Raw genomic sequence first — 21,426 nt, forward strand, 5'->3', positions numbered from 1 at the left:
CAATACTGAAAGGTCTTTTTCATTCAATTTTAGCTTTTATTAAAAACTCTTTATGGCTTAATAAGTTTTGTGCATTTATATCTTTGAAGAGAAAATCAATTATATAATATTTTTTTAAAACGAAAAAAATATTACAATGTCAAATAAAAAATTTTATTTATTTCATTTAACTTATACAAGTATCTCAATTGTTAAATGATTCAACATTATAATGTAACTCTAGTTAAAGTAGAATTAAAAAAAATGTTATTAATCAACTATTAGTTATAAAAATTTATTTGATTTAAAAAAATATATAAAAAATTAATTAAAATTTTTAAAATTATTTAAATTTTTTAAAGTATTATATTTTTTAATTTTTATTTTAAAAAAACTGAGACAAAAGAAGAAGAAATTTCACTTTGGAATGAAGCCAGGTCTGGCACGGGTTCCATTTACTATGCTTTGTCCCTGTTACTTGGCGGGCCCATTGTGCCTTAAATCTAAAATATTTGTTCTGTTTTCCAGTCAATAGATCGAAAGGTGATACATTTACAATGTACGCCCAGTTTCCGTGTGTTTATATATACTGTATGTTGGAGATTGGATGTGTAAAGCTATAAAACCCCACAGAATCATGGAATGATATTTGTGGTTACTTCTGGCTTGTAGCTACGACTGTCCAAAATACCACCGAATTTGACTTCTGAAATGACACGTCATAACACTAGTCTTTGGCTGGAATGGCCGAGGACCTACGTGTACAGCATTTGTTACACTTCCCACAACTTCTAGGAAAATTTTCTTCAGGTGACAGACCAACGACAACTTCAACTTACACCAGGCAATTATGTAAAATCCAATTGAATAGGGTTTAATTTTTTATTTTCTAGATATAGTATTTAAAAAATATTTTAAAAAAAATTAATTTTTTTATTTTTTATTACATTCAATTACACCTTTATATTTTCATTTTAAATCAAATAAACTCTAATAGTTGACTAATTATTATTAATTAAAATAATATTTATCATCTTATATCACATGATACTGATATGTCATAATATATAATGATGTAGTATAATGATTTGATCATATAACATTACTTTCCACGTCAACGTTATGTTAGCACCACGTAACATAAAATAACAAATGATATTTTGATTAAAATAATTAATTAATTATTAATTATAAAAGTTTATTTGAATTAAAATAAAAACATAGAAGTTTGATTGAATGCAATAGAAGAACAAGAACTTGTTTAAATTTTCTTAAATAATTCAAAATTTTTTCAAAAAGTTATATTAATTTTTAATTTTTCCTTTTTGTTGTTTCAAGTTTTTTAGAATTCGTTTTATTTCACAAAATACATAATATTCTTTTTAAAATCAATTCGAATTAATTAAATACTACTATTTGGTTTGAAGTTTTTACTTTAAAGAAATTCAAATTCAGTTCTTATAAATCTTACTCTTTGGATAATATATAGCGGATATAGGCATCTAGTGTTTATTACATTTACTTTACTTTGTTAATTAGTTAAAAATAATTAGTTTGCTGTATCATGTCCAAAGTAAAGTTTTGCCATGAAATTCACCAAGATTTTCATATGTTTTATCAACTACGAAATTCACCAAGGTTGTCAAAAGTAAAGACAGCCATACTGATTTTGGGTCTTTGAGTAGAAAAGACGTGCTTGACGATATTTTGAGTTTTTGTTTATTTTTCTGTATAGCACAGGTGTTTAAGGAAAGGGTGGAGAGTTTTCTTTTGTCTCTTTAGCTCAGGTTAAGGAAGGGAACTGCAATCAAATTTTGTAAAGCAGTTTCCTATGTTTTTGTTTATAGTTTTCTTAATGCACAAGCTTATTGTATTATGCCCATAAAAGTTTCCAGTAAAGTGTTAAAGAGTTCGTATGGCATGATGGTTTAGTGATAATAAAATCACTTTTCAAATAAAAAAAAGAAGAGTGTTCTCCTGTGAAGATTACAATTTATTAAATCCCTTTCGGAAATGCATAAATCACACCAAAGTTGAACAAGTTTCAACAACACACACAAACCTTTTCTTTCTTATTTTATTGTTGTATTAGAAATGGCAAAGGACGATGTTCCAGAAGTGGTGAGGAACAAAAGGGTGATACTGAGGGACTACGTGACTGGTTTTCCAAAAGAATCAGACATGCACATAAGCTTTAGTACCATGATTTTGAAGATACCAGAAAACCACAAACGAGTTGTGCTGGTCAAGAACCTTTACTTGTCTTGTGATCCTTATATGAGACTTCGCATGAGAAATGATCAAGATCCCGAGTTTACACCCTTCACTCCTGGCTCTGTATGCGCTCTGTCTGTCTCTCTTTCTTGGCTTTCTTATTTGCTTCCCCACATGCTGAAATTGCAATGATAAGCTGAAGCCAAAGCCTATGACTCAAATTTTGTTGATTATATGTATATTTCTTTCAAGGGTTGTTCTTCAACCGAAATTTTCAGTTTTTGATTCCCTTTGACAGAATAATATGAATTTGAAACGTGTTATGCATTCCATACTTCAATTGTTCACAGGACAAAGTTTGGTTAAATTGATAGAAGAGTATTACATCTTTCTTTAGGTAGCTTATGGAATATTTTCAATTCCTGCTAAATTTCATGAAATTCTTCTTTTCTCATTAATGATTTAAGGGCATTGATTATGATTATCATAATTGTGATGCTTGTAATGAATAAGTTTTAGTGGAAGCATTATGATTAATTTCTCGAAGTCAATATTTTGACAATTTAAACATTTCTGCCCAGGTTTAGGAGTATAATAAGATGATAACCCTGCATATGCTTCTTGAACTTTCCATCAGGCTTCATAAGAATATATGGCATTCATGTTTAGTAATGAAGTGGAGTGAGATGACTTTTACTTATCCAAAAAAAGAAGGGAGATGGCCATTTAGTATGGTTGCTTATATAGTGATTGTTTTCCCTCCCTCGATGAAAACTTGCAGCCCATTACTAGGTTTAGAGTGGCTCAAGTTTTGGATTCAACGCACCTCGGCTTCAAGGAAGGTGACTTTGTTTGGGGAACCACAGGATGGGAAGAATACAGTTTCATAGCAAGACCTGAAAGACTCTTCAAGATCAGGCATACGGATTTCCCTCTTTCCTACTATGCTAGGATTCTTGGTAAGTTATTTTCCAGTCAAACGATTTTTATTTTGTTTATTTAACTTCTTTCAAACTGTTTTTCATTTTGGGTGCAAACTAGTACTGCAGATTGATGTTTTGCCCAGGTGTCTTCATGCATGTGTGTTTAGCCATATCATCAGCTGCATACGTCAGTTAAAATTTCACATGCCATCTGGATATTGCAGAAAGAATCCAGCCATTTTACCGGTCCACGACAAAATCAAGTTTGCTTTTTGTCAATTGCATAGTCTAATACTCTCAAGACGGTTGTATGATAATGTTGTAAAACAATTATCCAGCATTAATATTACTTACTAACCAATGCCAATAGTAAAATGATTTGTGGCATTCTCCAGGATACAGATTTAACCAAATTCTGTTGACATATTTTTGCCACATTGCTTTAATTCTCTTCTCTGTGACACGTGTTTTTTTATTATTTTCATAGGTATGCCTGGAATGACAGCTTGTGCTGGTTTCTATGAAGTTTGTTCTCCTAAAAGAGGAGAATATGTCTTTGTTTCAGCAGCATCTGGTGCAGTTGGTCAGCTTGTTGGCCAACTTGCAAAGCTGGAAGGTTGCTATGTTGTTGGAAGTGCTGGTAGTAGCGAAAAGGTGAGAATGGGAAACCAGCTGCTTCCTTGTATTTTTTGGGGTAAGTAGTTATAGTATACTCTGTGACTGGTTGCTGCAGTGTGCGGTTTGTATTCTTTATAGCAGGTTCTCCTGCTCATTTCTTGGATAAATAATATCCAGTTATCCAAAAAATAAAAATTGTTTAAAAAATTAACAGGAGGATTTTTTTTGAGGGAGCAAGTATTTTGTTAACAAATTGCTAGCTTTGTGAATTATGATGGCATTTCTGACTTTCAGCTCTTATGTTTTAGTAGGTTCAACTATTGAAGGAAAGATTTGGGTTTGATGATGCTTTCAATTACAAAGACGAGCATGACTTAGAGGCAACTTTGAAAAGGTCAGAGATGATCTCAAATCAAAGTACAGTTGTTATTAATTATTATGTTAACAATATATATAGGCTTGCAAATAAAAAGTAATGGGGGAAACAGTATCTTGTGAAAGAAGATGGTCTTATCAATATATATACGTGAAGATGAGTATATTCTCCCATGGATAACACCGTTATTCTAAATATTGGGAATGCACCAATTAAGCAATACTTGTAGACACCTGCAGGTATTTCCCTGAAGGCATTGATATTTACTTTGAGAATGTTGGGGGGAAAATGCTAGATGCAGTACTCATAAATATTAGAGTTCGTGGCCGCGTTGCTGTGTGTGGAATGATCTCACAATACAATCTGGATCAGCCTCAAGGGACTAAGAATTTGATGTGCCTTGTTTATAGGCGGATTCGTATGGAAGGATTTGTGGTTTTTGATTTCTGTCACCTCTACTCAGAGTTCCTCCACAAGATGCTGCCTTTGATCAGAGATGAGAGGATTACTTACATGGAAGACATTGCGGAAGGCCTTGTAAATGCCCCTGCAGCTCTAATAGGAATTTTCAGTGGCAATAACATTGGCAAAAAGATAGTTAGAGTTGCTCCCGAGTGACTGAGTATCGCTTCTTTTTCCTTTGTGCATATTTTTCACCAGTAACTCAGCCATTTTTTTCCTTGTATATTTTTCTTGAACAATGCTGGGGGATTGCCATAGGACCTGGATTTGGCTGCTTGTTGTCGATGGAAATAGTTTGCTGCTTCTGTGGAGACTGGTTTAATATATACTATGTATAGATATAAACTATGAGATGGAAAATGTTTGATTAAAATGTTTTTTATGTCCCAAAACTAATAATTTTATCTTAGTAGCACCCTGACATACAAGTGCGACATATTTTCTTTACTAGTTAAATAATATTGGTAAATGGATGAGTTCGGACATGTTTAGAGTGGTTATATAAAATGTTCGAGTCATTACGAAATTGATCGAATCTTTTTACATTCAAGTCATTTTGAATTTGAGCTTGAAGTAATTTTTTTTTTTAATTTTTGGATCAATTCAAATTTGTTAGAATTAGAATCTAAATTTTTTCATACAGGTTTTTAGGTTCGGGTTCATTTTGCCAAGTTTACGGTTAGATCCCGGCATTATGATCCATGGCGGCCCTCTATCTAATGGACTATGGAAAGGCTGAAGGACTTTTACTCTTCAGATGTGCTCACGACACCAGGCCAAAACCTGATAAGTTGATCGAGTACTTGTTCTTACACTACTTGCATCTTTACATCTGCAGAAGAAGAAACGCTCGGAGAAGACAATTTTATCAACCTTTGCATCTGATATTCGATATATTCTAAAAGATTTCTAACTTTGATGTCCTCAAAAGGTGATACTAATTAAAAGGTTGTAAATCAGATACACTGAGTTGTACAGTGGAACGCCCAATAAAAAATCTCATTATTCTTTATTGGAAAATATAGGGAAATGCTTTCTACTTGAAATCCGAATGGATTTGGGACAGGTTGAGATTTACAACAACCTAAACTCTGTGGGGAGGAGATTTCAACAAACAAAAACAAGTCATCCATTGAAGTTTTCATGTACGTTTCAAAATCTTCAAAGGTTATAAAACGTTAGAGCTTTATTTTAATAGCAATTCAACTAAAGCTTTAAATTTGTTTATCTTATTATATTATAACACTTGAAATTGATTCCTAATTAGAATTGGATTCTATTTATTTTTCAGTTGTTTTATAACACTTGAAATTATATACAAATTTGATTTGGACTCGAAATATTAAGAATATAAAAACCTAATTTTTGTACATTTAAATACTATTGCTTGGATTGTGCAACTCAGGAAAAAATCATATCAAAGCGCAACACTAGGTAATCCTCTTTTCTATTCCTTTCCTTCAATTCATGTGGTTCTTCGTCATTTTTTTTATTTTAATTTTTCAAATTGTTTCATTAACAAAAGAATTCTTTTTTCCAACTTGTATCTAGAAAAGCATGAACAAAAGCATGAAGAATGTCAAAGCAAATTGGGAAAATCTCCCAACACTTTGTCTCTTTTTAGTTCTTGACAAATTAGATGTACCTAGCAATTTGGTTCGATTTGGTGCAGTTTGTAAGTATTGGCATTCCGTCTTCAATAACTTTCTTGACCTAAAAAGAGGATCATCACTTAATCTAGTTCCTATGTTGTTGATTCCAAGGAAGAGCAACAGAGTTCGACAATTATACAGCTTACAAGTTGAAACAAAAATCTATAACATAGTGTTACCAATGTCTCATAATAAGAGGATTTGTGGTTCTTCTTATGGTTGGTTAGCCGCTGTGGATAAGAATATGGTTATAACCCTCTTAAATCCGTTTAAGGATGGAATCACAATTAATCTCCCTAAGATTGAAGTTGGACTTGATCAAAACACAGCAGCCTACCAATATGAGGTTCATAAGGTTATCTTATCAACAGACCCTTTATTGCATCCGGATGGTTATGTGGTTGTGGTTATTTATAACTTTAGACGCAGAATAGCCTTCTACAAATCTAAACAAAAAAGTTGGACATATCTAGATAAGAACTTGACAGCTTTCACTGATGTTATTTTTTATAAAAATTTGACTTATGCAATCGGAACTCGGAGCTTGACAATCTCTTTTGATGTTAATAGTTTTGATGATAGTCTGAAATCACCAAGGGTAAAAATACTCATGTCGACACATAAAAGGTTAGAGGATTATTTTGCTCGTGTATATCTTGTTGAATCATCTAAAGGAGATCTCTTCTCTATTAAAAGGATAGTTGGTGTTAAAGACAATCATTATAGTACTCATTTTACTGAGAGTTTCAAGGTTTTCAAGTTGATTTTGGATGACCAAAGTGGTGAATTGTTAGAGGAAAAAGAGGTAAAGAATATACATGAAGATGTAGTGTTTGTGGGTTATAATCAGACCTTGGCTGTGTCAATTTTGGATTTTCCTGAAGACAAACCTAATTCTATATATTTCACGGATGATTGTTTCATTGCTACTGGTTATTGGCCAACTGGCTCTCAATTAGATAATGGTTTTTTCAACATGAAAGATGGAAATATGGGAATATATTACCAATTCAATCCTTTGTACAAGTATCTAGCTCCTTATATTTGGATCGTACCACCGGTTGAATTTAAATTACATTGAAATTAATTATGTTATACCTTTGGTTAGGGTATATGTTAATTTTATATTTTTATTTATGTAGTCTTTAGATTGTCTTTTAAATTTTATTCAATTATTATTTTATATCTAATTAGCAACTGTTGCATTAATTTTTTTATTATCAAATATAATGACAATCTTTTTTTAAATATTTTTTATACATTATTATCAATTTAACGAGAGAATATGAACAAATTAACAATATATTAAGAAGCCAGAATCCATATTTATATAATCATTAAAGAAGGCAGGTATAAAAAAAAAAAAAAACAAGAAAGACTAGTCAAATTTACAAGAGTTTGATTTCAGCCGCAAAGCCTCACAATAAATACCTGACGATAACACTCGTAAACCCTCGCTTAATTCCTACTTCCTTCATTCCCTTCTATATTGGTTAAACCATTTTCCCGGTGCTATCCTATTTAAAAGGGTGCTAATTGGCAATGGCTACAGTGAGACTGACTTTACTGTAGAATTCATCGGTACTAATTCCCACAAGTTTTTTTTATTGTAAATTTATTCGTTCTTGGTTTTAAGAAGGTTAAACAGTCAAATGAACACTTGAATCATCCTTCACTGCTTTTCCTTTTTTTAACAGAATTCAAGTTCATGAGGCTCTGTGTCTGAAACCTTTTATACCTCGTCTCCTCATCAAATTGCTGTGGTGGTTCAATTTCTCTTTCTCTTAACTCTGTTGGTCTCCTGCCATTGCTTTGAACGGTTTCTGTTCATGTAGGTTATTCTTGCAGCTGGAAAGAGGTTTGCCTCTCCTCCAAGCATCTAGAGCTTCCTTTTTCGGCAGCAGTTTCTGCCATATATTTCAAGCTTAAATTTGAAATTGCCATCCTACCTGAAAACTAGAAGGTCTCCTATAAAATTGTGTGTTAAGAATTTTAGGGTTAATCGAAACTAAGAGTATTTGTTTTCCTCAAGTTTAAAGATTTTTACTTGAAGAGCAAAATTAAAATCTAATGAAGTTAACAATATTATGCGTTAAAAAGCAGTGGATATATAAAAGGGTGGTTAATTACCACTAGGGTAGAGAAGTTTTGGACTAAAACCTTGAAAAAGGAATTGTCTTTCTTGCCATTAGCTGCTTTGCTCTCGAGATCATGTAACATTGGGAGGATCAATTTTATACAGCTCATTGGTTGGTGCACAATTCTCCTACTTTAAGAGTAGGGATCGAATCCTCCTTCTCCTAATTATAAAAAAAAAAATCTCATAATCTCATAGTAGGTTAGGATTCAATTACAATATACAAAAGTCAAATTAAGCATATGTGGTATTTTATGTTAATTTTTATACATTTAGGTTAATAATATATAAATTCAAATTAAGCATCTTGTTTTGCATTGTATCAATCATGTGCTGAAGGCTCTTCTATATATTAATCTGTAAGGGAGTTTTGTTGGTTTTAACTTTGTATAAAGCTCATGAACCCTCTTCTTGCTCAGAAGTTGGCTAATTCATTCACAATTTGTAGTCAACATCCCAAGAGTTTGCTCTGTGCAGAACTAAGATAAAAATTAAAGAGATAAATATGAATTCAATTACAAAATTTTGTTGTGCATGTAATCTTATGTTGTAAGCAAAGTAATTATGGATGGTTGCAAATCTAGAGTTTCGAATTAGAAAATTTTATGCAATGATTTGTTAATTTTGTTGTTAAGTTGAACCTTTTTCGCTGTGTAGAATTTACCATAGTTGAATGTCGCCCATAGCGGACTTCTCTATTATTCTTGAGTTACTGCTCTTCATTATTAATCCACCATTGAGTGTGATGCAGTGGTCTACATAGCATTCTTCATGGTTGGAGTTTTATTAGATATTCAAAGTGTTAACACGAATTGCATCAATGATTTGGAGACTGTTAAGTTGCCCGACCATCGCCACGAAATCCATCTCAATGCATGAAAAATTAGGTTTAATTGCCCTATTTTCTTTTTGTTTGTACAAGCTCTAATTATTGTTGAAATTAAAATTTGCAAGTCTAAGGGTTATTATTAAATAACAAGGTCAAATTTCTTGACCTTATTGTAGATTTCACCTTTTTTGTAACTTTGACCATTCTAGGTCTTCACCTGCCCTCCTCTTCACATTTGCAGTTTCTTGTCACTTGTGGGTACTGTTCCTGGTAGCTGATTTTGATTATTCAAAGGATTGACAGCCTAGTCTAACTAGGGCTTCAAGCATAGTAGATAATTTTCATATCCATTACTTTGTTTCTTTGCATGCTCATAAACTTGGAAAAAAATTTACTTGTTTGATTCTGTTTCTTGCATCGCTGTTTGACTTATTTTGTGGTTCCCCTTACACCAAGATATTCACTTTAGCTACAATAATGGTATTGCATTGAAAATGATTAGTAGCAGTGTTTGTGCTAAGCCCAAGCTTTTATTTTGAGTCTCAATTCATATGTGGGTCTTGGATGTACTTCCATTGCATGATGTTGTGAAGGACATGGCATTACGCATTACTAATCATAGACCTTAATTATTGGTAAAAGCTGGTATGCAATTGGAAAAGATGCCAGCTACGCAAGAATAGACTGAAGATCTGGAGAAGGTTTCATTGATGGGGAATTGGAAATTACGAGTTCCATTAAGAATGTCACCACCAAAATGTCAAAAGTTGACAACTTGATTGTTGTCCTCACTCTCTATAGGGAGTATTCCAGAATGTTTCTTTGAGCACATGTGTGAACTCAAGATTCTTGATCTTTCTAATAATCCCATTAAGAGCTTGCTGAATTTCATCTCTTATTCGGAAAGTCTCAGTGCATTGTTGCTTTATGATTGTAGGAAATTAGAGCATGTGCCATCTTTCTCAAAACTTGAAGCTTTAAAGATGTTGGACATGAGGAACATATATCAAAGATCTCCCTCATGGGATGAAAAAATTGGTAAATCTTGAATATTTTGATATTTGTTGTGCGAATATAAAGAGATTCCATATGGAATATTATCAAAACTCTCACGCCTTCAACAATTGGCAGCATATAAACTTTTCGAAAGCTGTAGAAGATTTGTCAGGGGAGAAGAGATAAGTGGATTAAGAAAGTTGGAGTTTTTTTGAGGGAGGTTATATGACTTGAACGAGTTGAATAGTTATGTCCAAGCTTTGTGTGGTAGAAGACAAGGGCCAGCTTGTAAATATTTCATTTGTGTGGGTGATCAAGATGTAGTTAACGAGGGTTTTGAAAAGGGTTCTTTTGGTAGGGAAAGAGGACATGTTGCAATGAGTGAATTGAAATATGCTAAAGGCAGTAGAAAACAAGACTAAAGCAATCTTTGAAGCGTAAATGCTTTTGGTGGCAGGTGGTAAGGGATAAGAAAAAGTGGAGGAAGCGATGGATTACGATGAATGGGAAGGGCTAAATAGAAAGAATGTTTGGAGGATTCTCGAGAGAGCTTTCAGGACAATCTCTAGGTTTCTAATAATTTCTTATTGCCTCCTAACCTCCAACCCCTCATATTTATTCTGAACATGAACACTTTTTTAAGAGTAGTTAGGAGAATACGTTTAATCATGAGAAAACGTGCTTGCCATGAAAGAGCAATTAAAGAATAGTTTATGGGATATTAAAGGAATGACCATGTTGTTGAGTAGTAAGCGTAAGTTTTGGGTAATGGAGTAGTGACACTTAATAGTGTGCCACGTGCATTCTTAAGGAGCAAGGAAAGAAAAAGGGATGAAACACATGTACTTCAAAGAAAAGTTAAGAAGAAGTTCTCTTAACTATCTTTATATTTGAGTCACCAAGCCACGCTCTCTAGAACATTCCAAATGTAAAAATAACTCATGAACTTTGCCACTTGTTCTGAGTTACTTTCACTTTCCTATACAAACAACTATTTCATACTTGTTCTTGGGTGTTTCTGCGCTTGAAACGGTCCTAGGCACTTTTACGCTTGGAATGCCCTTGGGCACTTCCATGATTCAAACACCCTTGGCATTTCCACGCTTCAAACGCCTCAGGCGATTCTAAGCTTGGAATGCCCCTAGGCGCTTTAACGTTTAAAACACTCATTGGCGCTTTTGCGCTTGGAACTGAAACATCACTGGGTGCTTCTACGCTTGGAACACTCATGGACGCTTTCACACTTAGAATGCCCCTGGACACTTCTGCGCTTGGAATACCCTGAACGTTTCCACACTTGGAATGCCCTTGATGTAATTTTTCTGTAACACAATACTTTAAAAATAATAGTTAGCCATTATTATTAAGACACCTAAGGTTATAACTATAAACAAATAAAATAAATAATACATCTACTTATTTATTTTTATAAAAATTTAGCTTAATAAACATAAATATTTTTATAATATATATTTTGTGAGGGGTTATTACAAAAAGAGCCCCTTTTGTTACCAATTCGTCGAATTTAAAATGCTTGATCAATACTTGAGGAGATGGATATGAGCTAGAAATGGAAGAATAGGTTTGGATTTTGGTTATTTGCTTCTATTTGATAGCAAGGATAAAAAGAAGAAATATCAATGAATATAGCAATATTCAACCATTTTATGTTTTGGATAAATGATCAAATGCTACCAAAGTAATTCCCTTGGCTTGTGTCATTGACATGTTTTCTATATTGATGAAACCATTTTCCAGCCACCATTTTCTTGTATTTACAGCTTTGTCCCTTTTTAAGTAGCAATCTTAACAAGCTTAGTCATGTTTATATAAAAAATCATGTTTAAGTTCTTGTCTTGTAGATACTTGATTTTGATTAGTACTTATTTTTAAAAGAATTATTTTACATTATAATATTGTATAAAGAATAATGAGAACAACCATTACAAATGAAGCAGTACTTCATGCAAAACAATTAAAACAAGTAAAGTACTACTTCATGTGAAGGAACTAGAATAACTAGAGTACTATCCTATACGGAACAACTAATATAAGTAAAATAACTATTTCGTATAGAATAACCATTTCACGCGGACAAAAGTGAAAGCAACCTAAAATAAGTAACAGAGTTCACAAGTTACTTTCATTTTAGGATATTTTGGAGAATTTGACTTGATGGCTCAAATATAATGGTAGTTAAGAAGTCATCTCTTAACCTTTTCTTAAAATACAATCGTTTCTCCCTCTTATCTTATTCTTTTGTACTTATTCACATACACCTTTTGTCTTTAAGTTGTTTTCGTATAGCTTTTCTTACATACCTTTTTCATTTATTATTTACTCAAGAATAAATCTCATTATGTTATTAACAGCCATAAAATCCATTATTTTAATAATCATATAATGGATTTCTAACGGTTGCTTAACATTAAAAACTTAATAATGATCACCCAATATTAAAGTCATTATTCATTATGTGCATTAAAGTCCATTCTTGAGTAACTGCCATTTCTAGTACTATATAGAGTTTTCACAATTCATTTGAAGGATTTTTCAAAACTACCTTATTTTCACTCAAAGCTTCTCTCTAACTTCTCTCTTTAGCCCTTTTATACATTTTGTATCTATTCTCTTCGTGTTCTCTTTCACCTACCACGACATTTAGTATTTTAAGAACTGTTCCAATCTTCTTCTCTATCACCTTCGATACATTCTTGTACTTATTTGTAACGCTTCTTCTTCCCATCATAAGAATATGATTTACATGTCCTAATTGGATTATTAGATGACCAACCTAGTAAGTATATGTAGACAAGCCTACAATATAATTATTACTTTTAAAAATTATAAATAAAAGCCAAAACATCCTTACGCAAATTAATATTTGAATGAAAAATAGTATTGAAAAAGTAAATTCAGGAGTACTTGTTTGAAACAAATGAAAATTTGACTGAGAAAATAAGGAAAGGCGTATACGTTTGGTAATCTCTACGAAACTTTATCGGGGAATGGATTGTCAATTTGTGACCCAAACAAGCGGGAGGCTTTGTTAAGAACAATTCTGTTTCTGTGACCAAACAACCAGATTTTAGGGTAAGGTGGTGTCCCTCGAGGGCTTCCACCCATCCCCTTTAAAAGCCGGACCTTCCCGCTTTTCTCTTCCATCTGTTTCGTTTTCTAGCTTTGGGTTCTCAATCTGAGATTTTCTTCAATAGCTTACTCTAACCAGAAAAATACTCTAAACCTTTCCCTTTGAATTTTTTCGATTTTAATTGGTGATGAAGATGATGAAAGCAATGGACGGGTGATGATCAACCTTTTCTTCATTTGATCAAAAATATCCTCGCTACGTTCTTTCTGATTCATTCTCTGTAATGCCGAGAGAGAAGAAATCCAGGCATATTATTTGATTCTGCTTCAATATTTTGCAGGTTTGTAGTCTGGTTATGATTTTTTAGAATTTATCCAGGCATATCCCTGCAAATTTTTAAGTAGAGTGTTTTTTATTAATTTAGACAATTTCGTAATCAAATGTTACAACATCATTAGATTGCTGAGCATAATCATGTTCAAATTTTACTTTGAAATTTTCTACACGTTAAAGCATCCATCATTTATCTTGCTAATGAAATCTCATATTTGGTACGGATTATTATTGTATTATTCGGAGTAATTTATAATTTTCTTTTTGTAGATATAAAATTTAATTGAACACGTATATCTTTTTGTGAAATTTAGGATAATTACTATTCATTGTCTATTTTTTAAAAATGATAATACTTTTAAAGTATAAAATTAATTGTTTATGAAGATAATTATAATTGAAAGATAATCATATATTAAAAATAATTAAATATTTTATAATATTAATTTATACATAACTCCAAGGTGACGGCGGCTGCGGCGGCTCTGATTCTGTCCTCGCAAAAACCCTAATTTATAAATAACCCAAAACTATTAGAATTAAGAATAATATTTTCTAATAAAAACCATTTAATTTATTTACAATTTTTACTTTCAAATTGAATAAATTCTATTAATTTATGATAAAAATATTTTAAATGAAAATTATTATATGCAATTAAAATTTTGTTACATATTCATAAATTAAATAATAATATTTAAAATCATAAATTTAGATATATATATATATATATTTATATATATGTATTTATGTATGTATGTATATATATAAGTTAGCATGAATTCTTAGACATAGGCATGATTATTAGTGGTAAAAATTTATTTGATTCGTTCGAATTTAAAAAATTAAAAATGACTTGAATTTGAATGATATGAAAGATTAATTGGAAATCATTGTAATAAAAAATTTTTCAACTTGAAATAACTTGGGCCGTCCAATTGTGACCTATGGTGGAGTAGTCGGAGATTGGATAGGCTATTCCTTGATTGATTGCCACATGTAATGGGTTTGGCTGTGGGCTGTCAGAGACCTGGAAGGTCCGGGTATCAAGCCCAATGCATATCAACTTTAATTTCAGAATGAAAGGACAAAATTCAGCACCTATAACATCCTCACTGCTCATATACGGCATTGTGTGATCAACCTACCAAGTCATAGACGGCGGATGATGGACGGTCCAGGTTGCACCCTAAACTCCCCGTCCCAATACCACGGCAATGTAATCTTCTCCAGCACTGCAACAGTGATTACTCTACTCGGTGGTCTTCTATCGGAACCTGTTATGGATAGGGTAATGAATATGTAGCGTTTAATGTCCAAATCTCATCATTGTCAGTTGAAGCTGGACCGTGGCTGCCTCTTTATGAAGCAGAACGGTGTGGTCCTGTGTAAATGGTGCAGACCGCAAACCTCTCGCACCAAACTCTTTGAACAACTTCATTGCCAAATTTAATAGTTGATGCACCAATAAGAAAGTGGAGAGACAGAGAGTATAATACAACGTAAATCTCATGGTTTTGAACACAATTTAAAGAAAACATGAGATTAGATAATTTTGAGTTTAATCTTAACGTGTTTCGTATTTAATCATTTTTAACATGTTTAAGACACGAACATGTTAAACATGAATAATACGTTTAAAATACGTTTAGTTAATTGTATTATCGTGTTTAAACATGTATACGTGATACGTTTATCAACTTGTTAAAAATTAATAATCAAAAATTATTTTAATCTTACTTAAATAATTTTAGTTTGGATGTTTCGAATTGTTTATGGTTGATGATATAATTAATGATATGTACGTATTTAATCATGAATGAAAATTATAGATGATTTTAGGTATTATTAATATTTTCAGATTAGATGTTAATGATAGATTTTATCATATTATATGATAATGAATTTTATGTATGTTATTTATGTTAAATTTTATTATATTTGATATTAAGATTAGTTTGTTTTGATATAACCTGTTACGGATAGTGTAATGAATATGTAGCGTTTAATGTCCAAATCTCATCATTGTCAGTTGAAGCTGGACCGTGGCTGCCTCTTTATGAAGCAGAACGGTGTGGTCCTGTGTAAATGGTGCAGACCGCAAACCTCTCACACCAAACTCTTTGAACAACTTCATTGCCAAATTTAATAGTTGATGCACCAATAAGAAAGTGGAGAGGCAGAGAGTATAATACAAGGTAAATCTCGTAGTTTTGAACACGATTTAAAGATGACATGAGATTAGATAATTTTGAGTTTAATCTTAACGTGTTTCATATTTAATTATTTTTAATATGTTTAAGACACGAACGTGTTAAACATGAATAATACGTTTAAAATACGTTTAGTTAATTGTATTATCGTGTTTAAACATGTATACGTGATACGTTTATCAACTTGTTAAAAATTAATAATCAAAAACTATTTTAACCTTACTTAAATAATTTTAGTTTGGATGTTTCGAATTGTTCATAGTTGATGATATAATTAATGATATGTACATATTTAATCATGAATGAAAATTATAGAAGATTTTAGATATTATTAGTATTTTCAGATTAGATGTTAATGATAGATTTTATCATATTATATGATAATGAATTTTATGTATGTTATTTATGTTAAATTTTATTATATTTGATGTTAAGATTAGTTTGTTTTGATATAACCTGTTACGGATAGGGTAATGAATATGTAGCGTTTAATGTCCAAATCTCATCATTGTCAGTTGAAGCTGGACCGTGGCTGCCTCTTTATGAAGCAGAACGGTGTGGTCCTGTGTAAATGGTGCAGACCGCAAACCTCTCACACCAAACTCTTTGAACAACTTCATTGCCAAATTTAATAGTTGATGCACCAATAAGAAAGTGGAGAGACAAAGAGTATAATACAAGGTAAATCTCATAGTTTTGAACACGATTTAAAGAAGACATGAAATTAGATAATTTTGAGTTTAATCTTAACGTGTTTCGTATTTAATCATTTTTAACATGTTTAAGATACGAACGTGTTAAATATGAATAATATGTTTAATATACGTTTAGTTAATTGTATTATCGTGTTTAAACATGTATACGTGATACGTTTATCAACTTGTTAAAAATTAATAATCAAAAACTATTTTAACCTTACTTAAATAATTTTAGTTTGGATGTTTCAAATTGTTCATAGTTGATGATATAATTAATGATATGTACGTATTTAATCATGAATGAAAATTATAGATGATTTTAGATATTATTAGTATTTTAGATTAGATGTTAATGATAGATTTTATCATATTATACGATAATGAATTTTATGTATGATATTTATGTTAAATTTTATTATATTTGATGTTAAGAGTAGTTTGTTTTGATATAATTGTTTTTATAATTATTGATTTTAAATTTAAATAATAAAATTATATTTAATTATAAATATTTTTATTTAATTGTGTTAAATGTATTAATCGTATTATTATCCGTGTCGTGTCGTATATTGACATGTTTAATAAACGTGCTAATCGTATTCTATCGTATTACTCGATTATTAAACGTATACGTAAATATGTTTCAGATTTACGACACGATTATTATTTATATCGTGTTTATATTTAATTTCGTGTCTAATCATGTTCATATTTAATTTCGTGTCTAATTATGTTTGACAAGTTTAAAATACGAAAACACGAATTACCAGGTCTAATACTAGTAGTATAAGCAATGATAGAGTTAGGATTTCACATTTGGAAGAATAAAGATAATTTTTATAAAATATTTATACTAAAAGTTCAATGTATGATAAGTAACTTAGATGAAAAAAAGTTCATGTGAAAATTATACAAATAACTTCAACTACGTGTTAAGTACAAAATAAAGACATTATTTTAACAACTATTGCATGTTAAGATTAAACATCTTTAATTGAGCTCGACAGTTTTTTATAGAGTTGAAAGCATCTATTATTAAATTAATGTGAAAGTCTCCAATGATTTTTTTTTTCAATGAGAATAATCAACAAATTTTTAAAAAAATCATCTAACATTCTATTACAAGTCTCGTTCTTAACAAGTTTCATAACAGAAAATGCACATTCTGATGTTGTAGTGAAAACTAAAAGAGTCAAGACAAGTAAGATCAATCTGTCAATAAAAAAGTAAACTTTTGATATTCTCATCTTCTTCAATGCTTAATATAACTCAAAAAGTGAAAATACATTTTTCAAAACTTGATTACAAAGAATGTCAAGCTTGAATAGATCTAATTGATAGCTTAGATGTATTTTATTATGTTCAATAAAGTCATCATGAAGGTAATATTTATTTATAATGTTACAAATACTTTCAACATTAAATGATTCGAAATCATTCTGATGGTCTAAAGATGTGTTAAGTGTGATACCCCACATCTTATGAGCTTCCTCACTTATGATATGAATATGATTGTTAAAATCTATAAAACAATCTAAATCCATCATTACCATAAATCATAAAAATTTTAATTTTGAAATTGTTGGGGGCCACTAGCCGCCGCCGGGCTCTGCGGTGTAAGTAATGTCAATCATGTTGGATAGAACTAGCTGTGTTATCTTAAATGTTGCCACTGCTCTACTCTCATGGGGTCTTCTTAAATGTTGCAAGCAACTTGACCAAAAAAGAATTGGAAAGCAAACTCCTTAATATTGTACCCAAAAATAAAAACTACTCTACATATTTTTGGTATATAATGAGTAAAGTCTCCCTTCACCACCCCAACTTCAGCTCATAAGTGGTCGTTGGAAGGGAACCAGAATTTGAGCAACGTTTCTAGTGCCGATACAAAGGTACACTTATATAAACCTTAACTTCTTCTTTTCCGATTTTCTTCTTTATACCTTTGATAAATAAGGACAATTACGTTTTCAATATTGTTGAAAGGTGTAAATAGTGGGTGTCGGTCAAGCAGCATGAGATAATATAGTTGTTTTTATTCATTTTTTCTATAAGTGATTCAATATTGCTTAATGTCCATGAATCTATCTGCTAGGAATCTTCGTGAATTATTTTTATGTTTATTTGATCATTTTTTGAGGAATTTTATGAAATTAACTTGAGGAAACTTTTATTTCTGAAAGAAAAAAAATTATCATTTTCTGCTATATATGATCTTGGATTAAAATGATACAATTTTAATTTTAATAAGGTTTTTCTTTTTATATATGGGAGAAAGCAATGCTTAAAAGTTTCCAAGGTCATTTATATAACAGGTGAAAAGATGGAGATTTCAATCAAGGAGTCAACAATGGTTCGTCCAGCTCAAGAAACTCCAAACCAATGGCTCTGGATGTCTAACATGGATGAGATAGTGATAAGAAGTCATATCCCCACAGTATATTTCTACATACCAGATGGTTCTTCCAATTGTTTTGATGTCGAAAGGCTTAAGGGGTCTTTGAGCAGAATTCTTGTTCCATTCTACCCGGTAGCCGGAAGATTGAGATTCGATGAAAACGAAAGACTTGAGCTAATTTGCAATGCCGAGGGAGTACTGTTTATTGAGGCTGAAACTTCTTCTGAGATGGATCTCTTAACTGGCGATTTTACAGATAGCTCACAAGTTTGGCGACTAGTTCCAGCAGTGGACTATTCAGGTGGAATATCTTCTTATCCACTTTTCATATTGCAGGTAACTAGTTTTAAATGCGGAGGAATCAGTATTGGAGTTGGAGTTCATCATAGTTTAGCAGATGGTACATCTGCTCTTAATTTTATTAATAGTTGGTCTGATATGGCACGAGGCATACCCCTCTGCCTTGAACCATTGTTTGATCGGACCCTTCTCCGAGCTCGAGTGCCACCTACTCCCAAATTTCACCATATAGAATATGAACCATCTCCTCCCCTTATCACAGAATCTGAATCACATCCTAAATCTTCAATCGTATCTGTTTTTAATATCACAGCTGATCATGTAAACACCTTAAAAGCCAAGTCGCAAGAAAATATTGCAGATACTTCTACTACCAAGTTTAGCACCTTCAATGTCCTCGCTGCACATATATGGCGTTGCGTGACCAGAGCTCGATTCCTCTCAAACGATCAGCCAACCAAGTTATACATGGCGGTTGATGGCCGATCCCGATTGCATCCTGCTCTCCCGTCGGAATACTTTGGCAATGTAATCTTCACCACTGCAACAATTGCTGTAGCTGGTGATCTTCAATCGGAACCAATTACAGATACGGAAAAGAGAATCCAAAAAGCATTGACGCAAATGGACAATGAATATTTAAGATCAATTCTTGACTACATGGAACTGCCTGGCGTAAAAGATTTGGCGCGAGGATCACGGACTATCCATTCTCCAAATCTTGGTATTGTCAGTTGGATGCGGTTGCCTATTTATGAAGCAGATTTTGGATGGGGTCGTCCTGTATATATGAGGCCGGCGAAGGTTCTGGTCGAAGGATTGGTATATATAACTCGGACTCCAAAGAATGATGGGAGCTTATCAGTGGTGACACGCTTGGAGGCCTCTGAAATGAAACTCTTTGGAGAGCTTCTTTACAAATTCTAATTTAAGCTCAAAGGGTGCTAGCTAGTACCATTATTATCCCTTATTACAATGTTTGAGTGTAATAAATCTATTAAGGAAGGGTTCTTGTATGGAGCCTTCGTATTTTAGCACATATTCCTCAAACTATCTCTCTCTCTCCCTCTTGTTAAGCCAAAGCAAACATTGTTAAGAAGTTAAACAGAGTCTAATTAAAAGATAGACAAGTTAGCCACAGCAACAAAAACTTACAAATGAACAAACCAGAGCACCCAAAACCATTTGCATATACATATGCCCCCAACTATCAGTAAAGTCAATAAAGGAAGCCTAGACATCAAATACAGAAGCAACAAGCCGCATGGCAGAAAAATAGCTGCCACACAACGCAAGTCCTAAAGGAAAACTCCCAATTCTGTGAATAAAATTGTACGATTATTCAGATTAATGCGGATAACAATTAGAACCCAATTCTGCTTATTGAATCCGATAATAAAAATGTTGTTAAATGGATCACTTCTCCTAGTGATGTGCCATAGAAGTTGAGACAGCTGGTAATCCAAACTCTAAATGTTCTCAACAAAATTAGTGAATGGGAGATTAAAAACATATTGCGCTCGGCAAATGATGAGGCAGATTTCCTGGCCAAAGAAGGCATTCTCAGACTAGTGAATCTTCTTTGGATCTGTGATAGCAGGCCATCCCAAGATGTCGAACAGGAACTGGAGATTCCTCACCCAGCCTGATTTTTTCATTTCTTGGCTGCTTTTCTGCCTGGTCTTCCCTGTTATGAATGCATTGTTTGCTGACTGCTATTCATGGGCTCTAATATAAGATGGTGTCTTATTCTATCATGCTGGTGGACCTGTTTGCTGACTGCTATTTTGGTAACTGTTCTTATTTTGAAATGAGTTTGTGCAGAACTGGTTGTATAGTTGTTAACTGTGCATAGCTTTCTGCTCCCCGCAGGGTTTTTGTAGTTGCTGCGGGTTTTTTGTATAGATGTAATGGGATAGCCTTATCCCTCTCTCTTTTGAAATATAATCTTCATTCCTGCTTTTCAAATAATAATTAGAACCCAATTAACTTCATCACCTATTTCTTAAACGGTTGTTCTTATAATACTAAGCAAAATGCTATTGAGGTTTTGTTTAGCCATTTTGACAGGGACTCAACATTAAACATAATGTCTAGTGTTTCTTTTTTTTTTTTGAAAGTTACATAATGTACAGTGTAAGGGTAAAACTTCGATGTCCGGAATGGGAATCATCAGGAATGTAACTTTTTTTTATTTTTTGTTTTTT

At 32.2% G+C, this 21,426-nt stretch overlaps 3 protein-coding genes and 1 long non-coding RNA gene across 8 annotated transcripts; all 4 read left to right on the forward strand.

The window, feature by feature from the left end:
* On the forward strand, nucleotides 2,074-4,878 carry LOC18602307 (2-alkenal reductase (NADP(+)-dependent)). The gene is made up of 5 exons (XM_018119074.1): nucleotides 2,074-2,316; nucleotides 2,975-3,152; nucleotides 3,604-3,770; nucleotides 4,046-4,128; nucleotides 4,350-4,878. The coding sequence occupies exons 1-5, from the start codon at nucleotides 2,074-2,076 to the stop codon at nucleotides 4,726-4,728; spliced, it is 1,050 nt and encodes a 349-aa protein (XP_017974563.1). The 3' UTR covers nucleotides 4,729-4,878.
* Nucleotides 6,142-7,305, forward strand: LOC18602308 (F-box protein SKIP23). The gene has a single exon (XM_018119075.1). The coding sequence runs from the start codon at nucleotides 6,142-6,144 to the stop codon at nucleotides 7,303-7,305; it is 1,164 nt and encodes a 387-aa protein (XP_017974564.1).
* Nucleotides 13,273-15,163, forward strand: LOC108661794. Its single transcript, XR_001927628.1, has 2 exons — nucleotides 13,273-13,617; nucleotides 14,570-15,163. It is a non-coding gene; the product is annotated as an uncharacterized LOC108661794 (long non-coding RNA).
* On the forward strand, nucleotides 15,609-20,258 carry LOC18602309 (shikimate O-hydroxycinnamoyltransferase). 5 transcript variants are annotated; one of them, XM_018119906.1, is made up of 3 exons: nucleotides 15,609-15,808; nucleotides 16,339-16,504; nucleotides 18,837-20,258. In XM_018119906.1, exon 3 carries the CDS (start codon nucleotides 18,845-18,847, stop codon nucleotides 20,144-20,146), a length of 1,302 nt encoding a protein of 433 aa, XP_017975395.1. In that variant the 5' UTR covers nucleotides 15,609-15,808; nucleotides 16,339-16,504; nucleotides 18,837-18,844; the 3' UTR covers nucleotides 20,147-20,258. The 5 variants fall into 5 exon arrangements, with proteins under 5 accessions (XP_017975395.1, XP_017975396.1, XP_017975394.1 ...); XM_018119907.1 differs by lacking the exon at nucleotides 15,609-15,808 and having other exon boundaries at nucleotides 16,286-16,504; XM_018119905.1 differs by lacking the exons at nucleotides 15,609-15,808; nucleotides 16,339-16,504 and adding an exon at nucleotides 17,931-18,413 and having other exon boundaries at nucleotides 18,796-20,258.

The sequence above is a fragment of the Theobroma cacao genome, chromosome 4, assembly GCF_000208745.1.
Source record: "Theobroma cacao cultivar B97-61/B2 chromosome 4, Criollo_cocoa_genome_V2, whole genome shotgun sequence".
In the NCBI taxonomy this organism is placed as follows: Eukaryota; Viridiplantae; Streptophyta; class Magnoliopsida; order Malvales; family Malvaceae; genus Theobroma; species Theobroma cacao.